Source organism: Meriones unguiculatus (genome assembly GCF_030254825.1).
Source record: "Meriones unguiculatus strain TT.TT164.6M chromosome Y unlocalized genomic scaffold, Bangor_MerUng_6.1 ChrY_unordered_Scaffold_32, whole genome shotgun sequence".
Taxonomy (NCBI): domain Eukaryota; kingdom Metazoa; phylum Chordata; class Mammalia; order Rodentia; family Muridae; genus Meriones; species Meriones unguiculatus.
In genome coordinates, this window is record NW_026843711.1 from 6,086,546 (window position 1) to 6,104,262 (window position 17,717).

At 44.7% G+C, this 17,717-nt stretch overlaps 1 protein-coding gene and 1 pseudogene across 1 annotated transcript in view; one reads left to right on the forward strand and one right to left on the reverse strand.

The window, feature by feature from the left end:
• The window catches only part of LOC110544316 (activity-dependent neuroprotector homeobox protein 2-like), a 219,711-nt gene that overhangs the window by 140,206 nt on the left and 61,788 nt on the right, over positions 1-17,717 (forward strand). The window contains 1 exon segment of the mRNA XM_060376838.1: positions 4,864-4,879. Within this exon segment, the coding sequence (XP_060232821.1) occupies positions 4,864-4,879 (16 nt within the window).
• Positions 7,123-17,717, reverse strand: part of LOC110541286 (stabilin-2-like) — a 67,889-nt pseudogene continuing 57,294 nt past the window's right edge.

Sequence of the window (17,717 nt, forward strand, 5' to 3'; positions counted from 1 at the left end):
CAGGACTGAATGAAGAGAAACAACCTGAGCACACTTGTTCTCCCCCTCCATTTTCCAACTGTAGATGTCATGTGACCAGCTCCTTAAGCTCCCACTGTTATGTTCCTCCCATAGTGTGCTGTCTCTTGAAACTATTTGAACAACCTTCTTGTGTTTCAATTTACTTCCTCAGGGTATTTCATCACAGTGGCAGGACAGATAACCCTTACTTCCTTCCCTCTCTCCCTGTCTATGTCTTTCCCTTCCTTTTTACCTTCTCCCTCCTTCCTCATTTCATCCCTCATTCCCTCCCTCCTTCCTTCCTTGTTTCCTTTTTGATTTTTTTTAAGGCAGAGGTCCAGGGATTTGAGGAAAACCACCCAGTTTCTTTTCAGTTTCCATGCAGGGCCTTGACCCCAATTGCATTTTCCAAGCCCACAGTGACTGTGTACCTATTGAATCATTAGTGGGCCACATACACACACACAAACACACCCACACACATGCAAACACAGATAAACATGTACACACATGACATGCCTACCTACACACATGAACACAGGTACACAGAAAGACACAAACAGGTATACACATAGACATATAAACATAGATACATAGATACAGACACACATAAACACACATGTGTGCACACATGTATGCAAGTACACACACAGATACAAACACACATAGACATATTACACACATGGACATACACAAATACAGACATGCACACGTGCTTGCACAGACACAGACACAGACACAGACACATGCTTGAGTTTGTGCACACATGGGCACGTGTGCTCACAGACACAATAGACACACAGACATACGCAGGCACAGAGACAAACAGTCATGTGTGCATACCCACCCAGGCATATAAACCCACACACCATGAGAGGAGAGAAGACACTGCTAGATCTATAGTTGGGGGTGCAGGCATGGCTGTGGTAGCCAACCCAGATACTCTGGAGGAGCAGCAGGTGCTCTTCCAGGCTGAACCACCTCTCCACCTCTGCCCCCTTTGGATTTTTGAAACAATGTGTTGCTGTACATCAGACTGCCCAGAACTGGCAACAGTCCTCTTGCTTTAGCACTTGGTGTGCTGGAATTGTAACATGCACAGCAGTGTGCTTGTCATAATGTTCAGTATAGGCTGGCCTCCTCTTTGATCACCTCACCCTGATGGGGGAACATCCTTACCAGGCCACAGAAGAAGACTATGCAGCCACTCCTGATGAGACCTGATAGATTAGTATCAGATGGAAGGAGAGAAGGACCTCTCCTATCAGTGGACTTGGGGAGGGGCATGCATGGAGAAGGGGGAGGGAAGATGGAATTGGAAGAGGAGGAGGGAGGGGTTTATGGGTGGGGACACAAAGTGAATAAAGTGTAATTAATAAAAATTAAAATAAAAATATTAAAAAAAGAAAAAAAAAGATTTGGTATGCAGTGCAGTTTTGTGCACTTCCTTAAGAACTATGACCCTGTGTAAAATTAATTCCAAATAAATTTTCATTTCTGAATACAAACTAACAACCAAAAAAAAAAAAAGATTATGACCATGATTTCGGAGAAAAAAAATCTGTATTATCTAAAACAATCTGTGAGCAATTATTGAAGAACACATGTAGTTATCCTATCAAGAAACTGCCTAACAATATGCTTTATAAAAGAATAATCTCATTTGTCATGGTCTCTTACAACTGCTTCACCTTTACTGTAACAAGGAGGGTCTCTTTTTACTCTTAAATAGTAATTGAATTCCATATAATGTCTCACTTTGTTTTCAACAGAGTAATATTAAAATAATGTGGTCACAAAGGCTATAGCAGTCTGAGTATAAATGTGAACATAAACAATAAAAGCCAGCATGACTGAATCATTACAAGACTCTGAGTAGGGACAAAAAAAATCTGCTTACAAGGAAATAAGATGAGAAGTGGCCTACACTGGTTTCAAAAAAAAAAAAAATCTAACAAATGCCAAGATTGCTGGGCTGTGCAATAAGTTCCTGTTTTTGTCTCAGAAATCTTACTTGTCCAAAAGAACAAGCAGATAGGACTGAACAACACTGACCCCACCATGCTGCTGGGCTTTTAGCCAAACATGCTGTGAAAGAGGAGATGTGCTTGTACCAAGTGTGTGGAGTTAGCATTTATGTGACTTTGTTTACTGGTTATTTACCAGACATGATCTCTGTGCTAAAAGCCCCCAGTTATGGACAGAGGTTGATGTTATGAACAAATGGTGACATATTCTTGAATTTTGTATCTGTGGCTCATGAACCTTAGATCAAAAATATTAAAAAAAAACTTTCCATGTTTATTCTAAATGTATACATACCTTATTTCTTATCAGTACTGCATAAAAAGCATAGTATGGCAATTATTTGTGTGGTGTTTATGTAGTATTTGTTATGATAATTCATGGAGAGGGAATTCATGTGTGAGCATATGAATAGGACCTAGGCCAACCCTATGCCTTTCCATAGAGAGCACTGGAGGAGCTGTAGAATTCAGGGGCACAGAGGAATGTTGGAACCAATCCCCATGGCTGCCCAGGGCAACTGTACAATATTTTCTTCACTTTCTATATAGAAACACTGTAAAGTCTTTCTCAGGGCACACAGCCACTCACAGAAGAGACAAGAATGTAGCTTTTGGTTGGTTTGACTCCATAGGAAGCCTCATTGATTCATTTCACTCAGCAGAGTTCCAATTTTAACTTCTAAACAGACATCTAAAAATATGTATAATGAAGTATACATATGATAACCTTTAAAGACTAACATTTTCTGAGAGCATAGGAGAGCATTTGTAACATGCCTGCTGTGGAATATTCTGAATGTTCTATAGGTATTATGGTATGGATACTATTGAGGTATGGTTACTGTTCTTAGAATAACAGCTAAACCATTAAGAGGTCACAGTAGTAAGTTGCTGGCATGTTTTTAGTATGCAATATTGATATATATATATATATATATATACATATATATATATAGAGAGAGAGAGAGAGAGAGAATGGGAGAGAGAAAGAGGCTTTCCATATATAGCTTGGAGTGAATTTACAAAATGCTTACTAGTGCTTTCACATTTTATTTTGCAGTTCAAGGATGCTCCCATCCACCCAAGATTTCAATTTTTTTGTTGGGAGGGGGATGGGAGGGGTAAGACAGAGGTTTTTCTATGGAGCTCTGCCTATCCTGGAAATCACTCTGTACACTAGACTGGCCTTGACCTCACAGAGATTCATCTGCCTCTTCCTTCTGAGTGCTGAGATCACAGGCATGCACCAATGCCACCATCACCTGGATGAGGTCATAATTCTGAAATGGAAGAGCTGATGGGTAAGTGTTATTTGAAAGAGAGCAGATGTAGTTCTTGAAGTGGACTATGTCTTCATGGGCATAGAAACTTGTTTCCAGAGTGGGGTTCCTAAATGGGATTGCCAGCACCACAGCCCCCAGAACCTGTTAAAAATGCTGTTTTTCTTTCATCCCAGATAGAATCAGAACTCAGCAGCCTGTGCCTGCCTGTCTGATACATGCTACTGAGAAGCAGTGCTTAAGAAACCCACACTGTCATGATGACACACTACAAGCAAAATCCACAAGACAGCACACCACACCATTAGCCCTCTCAGTATGAGGGGAGCCTGTGGATGCCACACTCACCTCTGCAAGGTCCGTATCTGTTAGTTTCAGAGCAGAACTGACACTTGGAGCCTTGGAAGCCATCCTCACAAATGCAGGTCCCATTGCCACTGAGGCCATCTATGCAAACATAAGCCTCATGGGCCATTAGGATACATGTGGAAGTGAAGTTCTTGCTTTTGCCCCATGGCTTAAATTTGAACTCAGCCTCAGTCCCAGTGGAAGTTGTTTTGGACTCTTGTGGGAGGTGGAGTCATCTCTGTATCAGGTAAGATCCTGCTTGGGGATCCTGATCTAGGACTTAGAACTTTAAGGGACAAGGTGCTCAGAAATGGGACCATCCCAAATTAGAAAGAAAAACAACTGGACCTTGAATAAGGGCCAGCTAAGAAAGAAGAACAAGTCAGGCAATTTAGGCCCGCTATGGGAAAAGAGGGGAGGACTGTCCTTGAAGCTGTGAGCTCCCCACTACAGCTGCCAGCCGCATAACTGCTATCTTTTCTGCTGACTAATCAATGTAAAGGCCTGATTTTTTAGGAATAAAAACTCTGTGCTTTGTATGCTCAGGGTCTTCTCCTGCTTTGAAGGGACAACCCCCATCGCGATTGGAATAAACTGCCTCTTGCTTTTGCATCGAACCGCAGTCTGTGAGTCTCTTTGGGGGAGGGAGCGGTACGGACCCTGCACTGGGAATGCAGGTTTTGCATGTGGTGCATCGCCCAGGAAACAGACGTGGCCCTTCCGCGACCCTCACCAGACCGGGTTCAGAGATCAGGTTGAAACAGGTCAGTCATTTTTTTTTTTTTTTTTTTTTTTTTGTTTGACTTCAGGTTTCTGCAGATTCTGTTTTTTTCTGGTTTTGTTCTGGTTAGGCACCTGTCTGAACGTCTTGGTTGTTTGATTAGGCTATTTCAATTGATGGACGTGTCAGATAATCGAAAAGCCAGGAAGCTGAGGGATGCCTCAGGTTCCCTTTGTTGGGAGGTTGGATCATAGAAGGTCCTCCTCCTGTCTGAGTCTGATTTTCGTAGGGACCAGCCGGGGAGCCGTTCCATTAGGGCACTGTGGTATCACCCCCAAGGGCGTCCTTGTCTGATTGCTTGTTTGGTTCTTTTTGTCTCTGTTCTTGTTGCCTCTCTGACTTTTCTGACGGAAGATTTCATTATGGGACAGACGGTGACTACACCCTTATCCCTCACCCTTGACCATTTCTCAGAAGTAAAATATAGGGCACATAACCTCTCAGTGGAAGTTAGAAAAGTGAAGTGGCAAGCCTCGGAATGGCCTGCTTTTGAGGTTGGATGGCCACCAGAGGGCACCTTTCACCTTGACAGGATTCTTGCTGTTAAAGCTGAGACCCTCCAAGCACAGGGGGGCCATCCTGATCAGGTACCTTATGTCCTAACCTGGGAGGATATTGTTCACCATCCACCCCCCTGGGTGCTCTCCTTTGTTCTCCCCACAGAGACTCTGTCGACAACTGTTTGTGCCATTAAGGAAGAGGAGAAAAAGAAAGTGCTCACTTCTTCAGAAGCAGACCTCCACCTTTTTGACCTCCTGCCCCCTTACCCGCCAGCCATGGCCCCTACCCCTGCCAGTTCCCTGGCTGGTTCTCCTGCCAGACCTCCGACCGTTTCCCCTGTCAGTCTCCCGAGGCTGTCAGTCCTCCCTCAGGGCCTAGGGCGGGGCTAGCATGCCACTTTCCTAGTCCCCTCACAGGTCCCTCACCAGGAGCTGTCAGTCCCTCAGCGCTGCCACCACAGACACCATCAGTGCCACAGACACCGCCAGAGGTCCCCTGCACTCACCAGCTGACACTGCTCAGAATGAACGGGGCCCAGCAGCTGGAACACGAATCCATAGAGCAACTCAGCCAGACTTGGTGGCTCTCCCGTTGCGAGCCTATGGATTCTCAGATGGGAATGGGCAACACCCCCTTCAGTACTGGCCTTTTTCCACAGATGATCTCAACATTTGGAAGGCTCACAATCCCCCTTTTCCTGGGAACCCCCAAGCCTTGACTCACTTGTTTGAATCTGTCCTTTTCTCTCACCAGCCCACTTGGGATGATTTCCAACAGCTTTTACAGACACTCCTGACTACCGAGGAGAGGGGACAAGTTCTTCTAGAAGCAAGAAAGAATGTCCCGGGGGTGGATGGGAGGCCTACAGTTCTCCCCGACAAGATTAATAATGGGTTTCTTCTCTCTGGTCCTGATTGGGATTACAATACACCAGAGGGTAGGCAGCACTTGAAGGTTTACCAACAGACTCTAATGGCATGTCTCCGTGGGGCTGCTCGAAGACCCACCAATTTGACTAAGGTAAGAGAAGTGGTCCAGGGGCTGGAGGAATCTCCTGCAGCCTACTTAGAATGGCTGATGGATGCGTTCCACCCGTTTACTCTCTATGACCCTGCTTCAGATGAGCACAAGGCAACAGTAGCTGTATCTTTCATAGATCAGTCAGCTAGGGATATTCGTAGAAAACTTCAGAAATTAGAAGGTCTGCAGGATAAGTCGTTGAAGGATTTAGTGCAAGTAGCAGAGAAAGTCTTCTATAGTCAAGAAACAAAAGAAGAAAAAGAAGAAAGGAAACAGAAAGAACAGGAGATAAGAGAGAGAGAGAGACAAGAGGCAGGATAAAAAATTGACTAAGATTCTGGCCACTGTAGTTCAGGAAAGTCATACTGAAAGGGAGAGAGTTCCTGGCAACCTTATGGGCCCTTTGTCTAAGAACCAGTGTGCCTACTGCAAGGAGACGAGACACTGGAGGAGGGTTTACCCCAAAAGGAAGAACAAGCAGCTGAATTCTCGAGCCACAGGGACCAGGGTCCTGACCTTGAACAATGACAGCGATTAGGGAGGACGGAGTTCTGTTCCCCTCCCTGAACCCAGGGTAACCCTCAAGGTGGAGGGGAAGCCAGTCCATTTTCTAGTGGATACTGGCGCTCAGCATTCAGTTCTGTTGCAAGACTCAGGGGCTAAGAAAGAAAAAAAAATCATGGGTTCAAGGGGCCACTGTATGTAAGCAATATACATGGACTACTGGAAGAACAGTAGACCTCGGATTGGGCTGGGTATCCCAATCGTTCTTAGTCATGCCTGAATGCCCATACCCATTGCTGGGACAGGATATCCTGACCAAAATAGGAACCCACATCTATTTTAACCCAGAAGGCCCACAGGTTACAGATAAAAGAGGGGATCCTATTCACGTGCTTACAATTCACTTGGAAGATGAATACCGGCTATTTAAAAATTTAAAAGAGGGGGAAAAAGACATTGACTGGTGGGTAAAAAAATACCCTGAGGCCTGGGCTGAAACAGCTGGCTTAGGGAAAGCAAGAAAGCAACCACCAGTCCAGATAGAGCTAAAACCTCAGGCAGCCCCAGTTGCAGTACAGCAGTATCCAATGTCTAAGGAAGCCCATGATGGGATTCACCCTCATATACAGCGACTCCTTGACCTAGGGGTTTTGAAAAGATGTCAATCTGCTTGGAATACTCCATTACTGTCGGTCCGGAAGCCTGGGAGCAAGATTATTGGCCTGTACAAGACCTGAGGGAAGTTAACAAACAGGTTATGGACTTACATCCAACAGTCCCCAAACCTTATAACCTGCTGACCTCCCTTCCCCCTGTCAGAGCCTGGTATACTGTTCTAGACCTTAAAGATGCATTTTTTTGTCTTCGACTTAGCCCTGCCAGCCAAGACATTTTCGCTTTTGAATGGAAAGATCCCGACTCCGGGGTCTCGGGCCAACTAACATGGACACAACTTCCCCAAGGATTTAAGATTTCTCCTACCATTTTGATGAAGCCCTGCACCTAGACCTGGCACACTTCTGGGCCACAAATACTCAGGTAACTCTTCTCCAGTACATGGATGACATCTTACTAGCTACAGATTGTCAGAAAACCTGTCTCAAAGCCACCGGCCAACTGTTACAAGAATTGGGCGAACTTGGCTATAGAGCATCAGCAAAAAAGGCCCAGATATGCCGGAAACAGGCCAGTTACCTGGGGTATATACTAAAGAAAGAAAAAAGATGGTTATCGGAGGCTAGAAAAGAGACTGTGTTTCATATTCCCCCTCCACGAACTACAAAACAACTGAGGGAATTTCTTGGTACAGCGGGGTTTTGCTGATTATGGATTCCTGGGTTAGCTGAAATGGCAGGCCCTCTGTATGCCCTTACAAAGGGCAATGACTCTTTTTCCTGGGGAAAAGATAAACAGGCTGCATTTGATAATATAAAACAGGCTTTAATGTCAGCTCCAGCCTTGGGACTTCCTGATGTCACTAAACCTTTTCATCTCTATGTGGCCGAGAACCAGGGGATGGCTAAAGGGGTGTTAACTCAAAAGATTGGACCCTGGAAGAGACCGGTAGCTTATCTATCTCAAAAGATTGATCCAGTAGCAGCAGGATGGACGACCTGCCTTCGGATAATAGCAACAGTTGCTGCATTGGTAAAGGATGCTGACAAGCTGACCTTGGGACGAGATCTTACTGTTTATACCCCTCATGCCCTTGAGAGTGTTGTCAGTCAGCCACCTGATCACTGGCTCACGAATGCTCGCATGACTCATTACCAAACTTTGTTTTTAAAATAATGACAGGATTACTTTTGCCCCAGCAACGGGGCTAAACCCTGCCACCCTGATACCAGATCCAGAGATTCAGCCCCCAGAGCATGATTGCTTGCAGGTGTTGGTGGAAGAACAGGGATGGCGAAAGGACTTAAAAGACCAGCCTCTGCCGGATGCAGAGGTGACATATTACACAGATGGGAGTAGCTTTTTGAAAAATGGAAAAAGAAAAGCGGGAGCAGAGGTGGTGGATGGACACAAGGTAATATGAACCCAAGCGCTGCCTGAAGGCACCTCTGCTCAATGAGCAGAACTAATTGCCTTAACTCAAGCATTAACTTTGGGGAAAGACAAAAAGATAAACATCTACACTGACAGCAGGTATGCCTTTGCTAAGGCCCATGTGCACAGGGCCATCTACCAGAAGAGAGGCCTATTGACGTCAGCTGGTAACACTGCACTCAGGGTCAGCTGCTTTGGACCCAGAGAAGAGCATGTCTGATTGCATGCGGGTTGATATCCCAGGTCCCGCCTCTGAGAAAAAGGTATCAGACGGGTCTGATGCTCTTTGGGTGGATGACACCTAAATGAACATCGGTACAAATCCCAATTTATTTCTAATATCAGACCTCTACTCTTGCCTGATGCGTCTAAAACAAAAAGGGGGAAATGTAGAGAGCTGCAGAATGCTGTGCCTTAAAGATGGAGCTGGTTTCCGCCTTCCACCTTCCCAATGGTGAGTGCTCTCTGTCACGAACAATTCCACATTTGGCTAAGGCTGAGGATCTGGATTGCTTCCATGTATGTGGACCTATTGCCCACGTGGCACGCCTGGGTTGGCTACCCAGAGGCTATTTAAGTGGTGGGATGGCTTTCCCCAGGGTCAGATGATTGTTCAAGGTTCCTGAATAAACTGCATTGAAAGAAAAAAAAAGAAACAAAAAAAAATAAATGAAATTAAAAATAAAATCTTGGCCTTGCTCAATGCCTTACTACTGCCCACCAAGGTAAGCATAATTCACTGCTCAGGACATTACAAGGGAAATTCCAAGGCAGCAAAGGGAAATAACATGGCTGATCAGGAGGCTAAAGCAGCTGCTAGAGGAAGTCCTGCTCCAATGATATTAACTACTAAACTGCCAGAGAAGGAACAGCTAAAATACTCAGAGGACGACATGGAACAAATACAGAGAAAACAAGGGACATTCCATGCTACTGTGGGAGCATGGATTGACTCCAAAGGTAAGGTAATTTTGCCACAGGAAGATGCTAAGAGACTAATAGTGCAAATGCATCAATGGACTCATTTAGGGGCAAGGAAATTGAATGAAATTGTTCTCCAATCTCCTTACCGAATACTAAACCTCACTGCTCTAACCGAAAAAGTGACTCAGACATGTACCCCTTGCCAAAAGGTAAACATAGGGAAGAATTTCCAAAGCTCGGGAAAATGGTTAAGGGAAACTAGACCTGGAATGCATTGGGAAGTGGACTTTACCGAGATCAAGCCGGCCAGGTATGGAAATAAATATCTTCTAGTATTTGTAGATACCTTCTCAGGATGGGTGAAAGCTTTACTCACCAAGAAAGAGACTGCTCTGGTTGTAGCCAAGAAGATTTTAGAAGACATTTTTCCCCAGTTTGGAGTTCCAAAGGTAATCAGGTCAGACAATGGGCCGGCCTTCATTGCTCAGGTAAGTCAGGAGATGGCCAGATTTTTGGGGACTAATTGGAAATTACATTGTGCATATAGACCCCAAAGTTCAGGACAGGTAGAAAGAATAAATAGAACTCTAAAAGAGACCCTTACTAAATTGACCATGGAGACTGGCGGTGACTGGGTGGTACTCCTCCCTCTGGCTCTTTTTAGGATCAGGAATAGTCCTTCCTTGTTGAATCTCACGCCTTTTAAACTATTGTATGGAGTTCCTGCTCCCTTGACTCTCCTGGGAGACCCTCTTGACATAACTAGTGGTAACTCTGACTTGTTGTCTAGGTTAAAGGGACTGCAGCTCATTAAAAAAAAAAAAATCTAAAACAAGGTTGGCAGTGCATATGCACCAGGATCCTTAGAGGTGCCACATCAGTTCCAAGTTGGAGACTTGGTTTATGTATGGCAACACCATAGTCAAAATTTGAAACCCCGGTGGAAAGGTCCTTACTGCATCCTGCTCACCACCCCAACGGCTGTGAAGGTAGAAGGCATTGCTGCTTGGATCCACACATCACATGTCAAACCCGCTCCAGAGGACTCCACTTCTGACTGGAAAATCCAGCCCAGTGACAATCCCTTAAAACTTAAGCTTGTTAAGAATGTTAGCCGTGGGTGATATCCACAAACTGCTGGTGCTTTTGGCTCTGTTAAGCACTTACAATACTTGCTTGGGCTCCAGTCCTCACCAGCCCTAACTTTTGACTTGGGAAGTAACTAATCAGAGACATATTATAATTTGGTCTGTTTCAAAGATAGCCCCACCCTGCACATGGTGGCCAGACTTGTACCCTGACCTTTGTAAAATGGCTTTAGGAGCACCTGCTAACTGGGATTTGCAAAGCCACCTAGACCCCAACATGGTTCCTGGGGCAATAGACATGGGTCTTTTAGTGAGAGAAGGGGCTTAGATCCCTGGGGAGGCTGCAGGACAACCAACCGCCACAGTATGCTGCGAGTCCTAACCTTTTATGTATGTCCAGAACCCTACCAGCAACCTAAAATGGTAAACAAATGTGGGGGGAGAAATGACTTCTACTGCAAAAATTGGGGGTGTGAAACCACTGGCAATATTTACTGGAAGCCTACCTCCAGTTGGGATTACATTGTTGTTAAAGCTAATTACAGTCATGCCCAGCCCCCAGACCGGGGACCAAACAATAGGTGGACTAATCAGCCAATATGCACCGCCTGGTGCCTGCTAATCCTGTTCACAAACGCTGGAAAACAGATTTCAACTAACTGGGTGACTGGGTTCACTTGGGGCCTACGAATATATAAAAAAAGATATGATAATGGGTAACTTTTCACCATCAAATTAAAAATAACAGCCCCAAATAAAGCTGGCCCTCACCTGGTTCCCCCAGTAAAATCGGACCCCCAGACTATGGCCCCACGTCCAGCAACCCCCTCACTGACTCCTAACTCAAAAATGGGTAAAGATTATTCTTCCCCTAAGCCTCCTGGACCATACATTACTTCCCTAGCACAGGGGGCCTTTCAGGCCATAAATAACACCAACCCCAAGGTTACTGAGTCTTGTTGGTTATGCTTTGGAATTGCTCCCCCATATTATGAAGGAATTGCCTTTACAGATGAGATAACTAACTCCCAAGAGGCAACAACCTGCCGTTGGACGCAAAGGGAGGCTAGACTTTCCCTGTTTGCCATTTCAGGGCAAGGACTCTGTGTAGGTAAAGTCCCCCCAGTCATCAGTTTTTATGCAACCAAACCTATGATGTTGCAGGTCTGTCTGGGTACCTTATACCACCAATCGATGGATGGTGGGCCTGTGCGACAGGGATCACTACTTGTGTCAGGACCCAGGTGCTTGTCAATTCATTTGACTACTGTGTCCTGGTCCAGGTAAATCCCCCGAGTCACCTATCACCCGTATGAAGAGCCCTTCCAATACTGGGACTCTGTGGGGGAACCACTGATACGAACAAAAAGAGACTTAAAAATTTCCTTAGCCATAATGCTTGGGGTCGGGCTAGGAGCAGTAGAGACAGCAGCTGAAGGGTCGGCTATAGCCCTCCAACATAGTGGGTTAAATAAGCTTAGGGCAGCCATTGATGAGGATATAAAAAGATTAAAAAGCACAATTAGAGAGCTCAAAGATTCCTTACAGTCATTATCAGAGATGGTGTTACAAAACAGAAGGGGCTTAGATTTATTGTTTTTGCAACAAGGATGTTTATGCACTGCCCTAAAAGAAAAATGCTGTTTCTATGTCGACCATACTGGAGTTGTCACTGAGACCCTAAATAAGGTCAAAGAGGGCTTAGAAAAGAGAAAGCGAGAACGAGCCCAAAGCCTAGGATGGTTTGAAGGATGGTTTAATTCCTCTCCTTGGATGACCACTTTAATCTCCACCTTGCTAGGTCCTTTGCTAATTCTTCTCCTGATTGTAACTCTTGGCCCCTGCATTCTTAATAAGCTAGTCAATTTTGTGAGAGAACGGATCGGTACTGTTCAGGTCCTTATGCTTCGACAGCAGTATCAGCAATTAGAGATGCAGGCTAAATCTAGCCTGTAATTTTAGGGTTAAAATTATGCCAAAGAAAAAGGGGGGAATGAGAAATGGGACCATCCCAAATTAGAAAGAAAAACAACTGGACCTTGTATAAGGGCCAGCTAAGAAAGAAAAACAAGTCAGGCAATTTAGGCCCGCTATGGGAAAGAAGGGGAGGACTGTCCTTGAAGCTATAAGTGGCCCACTACAGAACTGAGAGATGAGGGGAGGACTGTCCTTGGAGCTGTGAGCTCCCCATTACAGCTGCCAGCCACATAACTGCTATCTTTTCTGCTGACTAATCAATGTAAAGGCCTGATTTTTTAGAAATAAAAACTCTGTGCTTTGTATGCTCAGGGTCGTCTCCTGCTTTGAAGGGACGACCCCCATCACAATAGGAATAAACTGCCCCTTGCTTTTTGCATGGAACTGTGGTCTGTGAGTCTCTTTGTGGGAGGGAGTGGTACGGACCCTGCACCAGGAGTGCAGGTTTTGCAGTGCAAGTATGTATTGTCTGGCTGTACCCTCTAAACTGAAACACTCTGGGTGGAGTGAGTCCCAGTACCCAGAAGGTTAACTAAATTTAGGAAACAGAACACAAGGCTTGAGAAAGCCAAACATTTATGACCCTCAGGGAGCATCACTGAGTTCATGTAAGAAGCAAAATCTTGCTGAGTCAGGGGGCTCTTCAGTGGGGCCATCTGACCTTTGGGCAGGCAGCTCCTCTGTGGGATGCAGCTTTTGTGAGGCATGAGTTGTGTTAACTTGGCCCTTTCTGTTATGGGGCTCAGAGTTACTCTGGCTTCTGGAAATAAACCTAATGAAGTCACTGTAAACCTGATGAAGTTCATCATAATAGATTTGGTAATCTCCCTCCCTCCCTCCCTCCCTCCCTCCCTCCCTCCCTCCCTCCCTCCCTCCCTCCCTCCCTCCCTCCCTCCCTCCCTTCCTCCCCCTCTCCCTTCCTCCCACCCTTGCTTTCTTCCTTCCTTCCTTCCTTCTTTTCCTCTTTTCTTTTTCCCTCAGTACTCTGAACCCACTTGTTTTTATCTCCTGAGAATGAGAATGTTACAATGTAAAATGAAACCATTCACAGAACATTTATGGAATGGCAGTAGGCAGACAAAGGCCTTCAGCTGAGACCTGGCCCTTTTTGCTCCACATTCTTGCTTGCTCAGCTGTGGCCTATGCTACAGTGCTTTGTCTCCATTGTAAAGCCTGCTTGCTCTCCTACTGTATAGTCCTGGCAAGACCAGGTTTGTACTGACTGCTAAACACCAGAGTTGGGCACAGGCTTACTTCCCCACTAACTACCAGGCCCCAGACATCATTACTGCTCTGTCATGATTCTTTCTTTGTAAGACTCCCACTCCCTGTTTTTTTCTTCCTTTGCAAGAGACATAGTTTAGTTGTGGATCTATTAAATCCCCAGATCTATAGTTCTCCTACATAATCACAGTTATTTCTACCTTCTTTTGTGTGGTCTTGGCCTACAAGTAAAGTCAAGGTCTGGATTTTACATTGCACTAGGCTCTGAAATTTGGTTTTAAACACACACACACACACAAAGTAAGCACTGGCTAATACTATTATTATTTTCAATTACCATGAAAACCTCGGATCTTAGGATCTCCCACAGGTTTGGGAAGTGAGGTCCAGAGAGTTTTCAGTTGTCTAAGATCTCACAGTGAATTATAGGAAAGATGAGACTAAGCAACATCCTACTAAGTGCCATTCTCTTCCTCAGCTCCCCTCCCCAGGTCCAGATTCCTCTGCTGAAGATACCTCCTGTTTTAATAACAGATATTTTGATTTCTTGGAACACTTGCCAGCATTGTGCCACGTTTTGGCTTATGAGATTTTAACTCATAGGGGAGATACAGTGTCAACCCTTCTTATAGCACTTCTCTGTTATGAACAAGAGAATGAGGCAGATGGAGGCTAGTGTGTATAGAGAATACATGAGAGGTCTGGAGAGTCAACATGCCAGATAAAATAGAGAAATCATGGGACTGAAGGATCACTCAGTGGTATAGTTCTTGGCTAGTCTTTGCAAGGCCCTGGGCTTGAACCCATATGTAAACAGATGGGAAATAAAAGAGAATTCTAGAGAAAGGTGAATCTAGAAAGAGAAGTGCTGGAGTGGAATGGTCATGGAGAGATGGAGTGCGAGAGTCTACCGGGTAGTGACAGGAGGGGTTAGGTAGGAGTAGCCTGGAAAAATGAGTCAGCCCCTGCATATCTGGATGAGCATTCCGAAGAGACTATCAAGTGTGCACATTATAAAGGTGGAAATGTGAGTAATAGCCAGGTCAGAGACTTGGGTTGAGGCTGGCTCCCATGTAGGTGTCACGGGCTTTTTGTGAAGTAACAGGCACCTAGAGAGATGTGATTCAAGGAAGTGGTGACCTGAGTATACTACCCAGTTTAGCTTTTCATTGTCATTCAGGAAAACATCCTAAATTCCTGCAGGCCACTCATGACTACTAGGACCCCAGAGCTCAACAATGCTTCCCAAGTCTTGGTGTCCTGGATGAGCCCCTGGCTATACCCTCCTCACCTTCATGGAAGAATTACAATATCGGGTACAGCGGCTCCTCAGGGTCTGACTTTTGCTGTTGGAGATATATTTGGGTGTGAAGAGTGCCCGGGAGAAAGGCAGTGGGTAAAACCACTCTTGTATGCATTCTGACATCCTGTGGATATCACACAACTTGTGCCAGGCGCTCTGTTCTTTGATGCCACTGAACCAGAGCAAGGGAAACACTGGCATACTCGAGAACAAGTCAGCCTGCCATCTTCACAGGGCCTCTCTTTGTTGGTAGGATATGGGCCTATGAATATGGGCCAAGCTTTGAGCATCTTGTGGCACATGGATCTTTACACTTCTCATGTTATAGCAGACATGTCTAATCTATCAGGGAGGACTCTGATTTATCCTGCAAGTGGTCTGGCTTCTTCCTCTGTGCTGCAGCCATCCTTAAGCTCATGTCCACATTTTGGAACCAGTAAGTATCTCTTCTATGCGTCAATAAATAAATAAATAAAACAACAAAATACAAAAATCAAACAAACAAACAAACAAAAATAAACAAACCCACCAACTAAAATAAATATCAAAGGAACTTAGGTTCAGTGGCTCACTTTAAGTGCACTCTTCCATTCTTTAATCTTTGATACCCATTGTAGTTAGCTGTAACTCCAACTTATGGAGGACTTACAATATGCTAGAGATATTGTATATGATTCATCAGGCTGCCAATTTATTGAATGTTCTCTCATGTTTCTCCATTAATATGTGAGGAAATTGGGGATCAGATAGGCTAAATCACATACCCCCACTACATTAACACTGCTAATATCTGAATCACAAACTGAGTGCCCTGATTCATTAACGTTAGGATGAAGACCAAATCACACAGTCTCAAGTCTCAGCTGCCTCACATGCAATGGGACAATAATGTGGATGTCAAGTCTCATCCCACAAAGTTCCTTCCCAGCTCAGATTTCGAATTAGATGGATCTCTGTGCCAAATTTATGCCCTGGTCTTAGGGTCTGCTTTGGTGGAGAGAGTTATGAGACCTTAGCAGACAACAAAACCTAAAATTCTATCTTTAAATTGCATTCTGATTTCATGAGGGAAGGAATATTATAGGGAATGAACCAGTTGTGGATCATGGGTTCTCAGGAGCTTCTGTGGTTCTCACCCATTTCCTTTTCTTCCCCTCTTTCCTCCCTTTTTTGAGGCTGACTAAATGGTGTCCTACTCACAAATCAAATCCTGATTCTTCTATACATGTCAGCTATATACCCTTGCCTTGTATCCCCAAGCCACACAGCAGTGAAGCTGATATATACCCTTCCTAGGTTTGATGGTAAATATTTATTGTTAAATCTTTAGGCTCTAGAATCTCCTATAAGACAAGCCTCTGGGCATGCTCATGAGGGATCATCTAAATTAATTAATCTAGATCATTTATCCAAAAAGTATTCCTGAATTTGGACATTACCATTCCTAGGGTTAGTGTCTCACAGTCCATAAAACCTTGAAAGCTAGCTAGCTAAGCACTTGCCTTCAATCTTTCTCTGGTTCATGACTGCAGATGCAATGTAACAAGTAGCCTCACACTATGCTTTCCCTTCTGTGGTGAACTGTGTCCCTTTGAACTTTGAGCCAGAATGAATCCTACTTTTTAGGTTGCTTTTGTCAAGAAATTTTATCACAGCAGCTGAAGAAGTAACTGATATTCCAGGGTTGCTGCAGAGAGTGGATTGTACAATGGCTGTCATCAACCTGTCATTGTGATACCAACATATTCTTCACTTTCTCCTCGTTTTGGTTAATAGTTTCCCACAGGACATCAGACCCTATTGTATACAGTCAGGATTCTGTGCCTAACCTAGGACTTACTTTCCTTTTCTAATTTAAAATGTGAAACTTTCCTGATCTTTCCTGTGTATTTCTCCAGAATTATGCATGATAAGAGCAAATACCAATCTTGTCTTTTATTTGGGGAAAGAAGTTGAGAGGAAGCTCTGAGAAGCTGTTTTTCCTTGGCTACTATGAATTTATCTATACTTTCCCTGTTGTTATCAACAGAAAAAGAAAATTAGGATAAAGAGGTTAAGTAACTTAACCATTGCTGAACACAGATCTATGGGGTCTCTTTCTCCCACCCCTGCTTTGGTAGGCCAGAATCCATACAGTAGCCCACATTTAAAGAAGAGAAAAAATGAGAAAAGACAGCGGGCTTGCTCAGGTTGCATATCAAACAACTTTATCACACTCACTGTGGGCTCAGAGTAAGCAGGACATTTGCTCCAATTGACCAGGGAACAGCTGAAGCAAGAGCCCTCCATGAAAGGCAGGAGTCAGCCCAGGCATTCCCATGCCCTCACAGAAACAGGGAGAATGCCCTCAGGTGCCTAGGCTTCCCTCCATGTGAAGGGGGCTCCTTTGGACTCTCCCACTGTCCTTCCAGTTCCTCCCCAGGGTGCAGGAGTGGAACCAATGCTGGATAAGAGTTGAATATGCCCAGAATACCTGCTTCTCTGTCTGGACAGAACAACAGCAAACAGGCTGTAGCAGTCTGAGCTCTGCATGAGAAGCACCTGACCCAGAGGGCACCCTTCAGTTGTTCCTATCCAGGGATACAGTGTCAGCACTGACAAAGAGCTTACCTATTAGCTTAGCAGTAATAAAGCTGAACAATGAACCCTGACCTTCTCATTCTTGCTTTGCTTCCACTAGTTTTAATATCG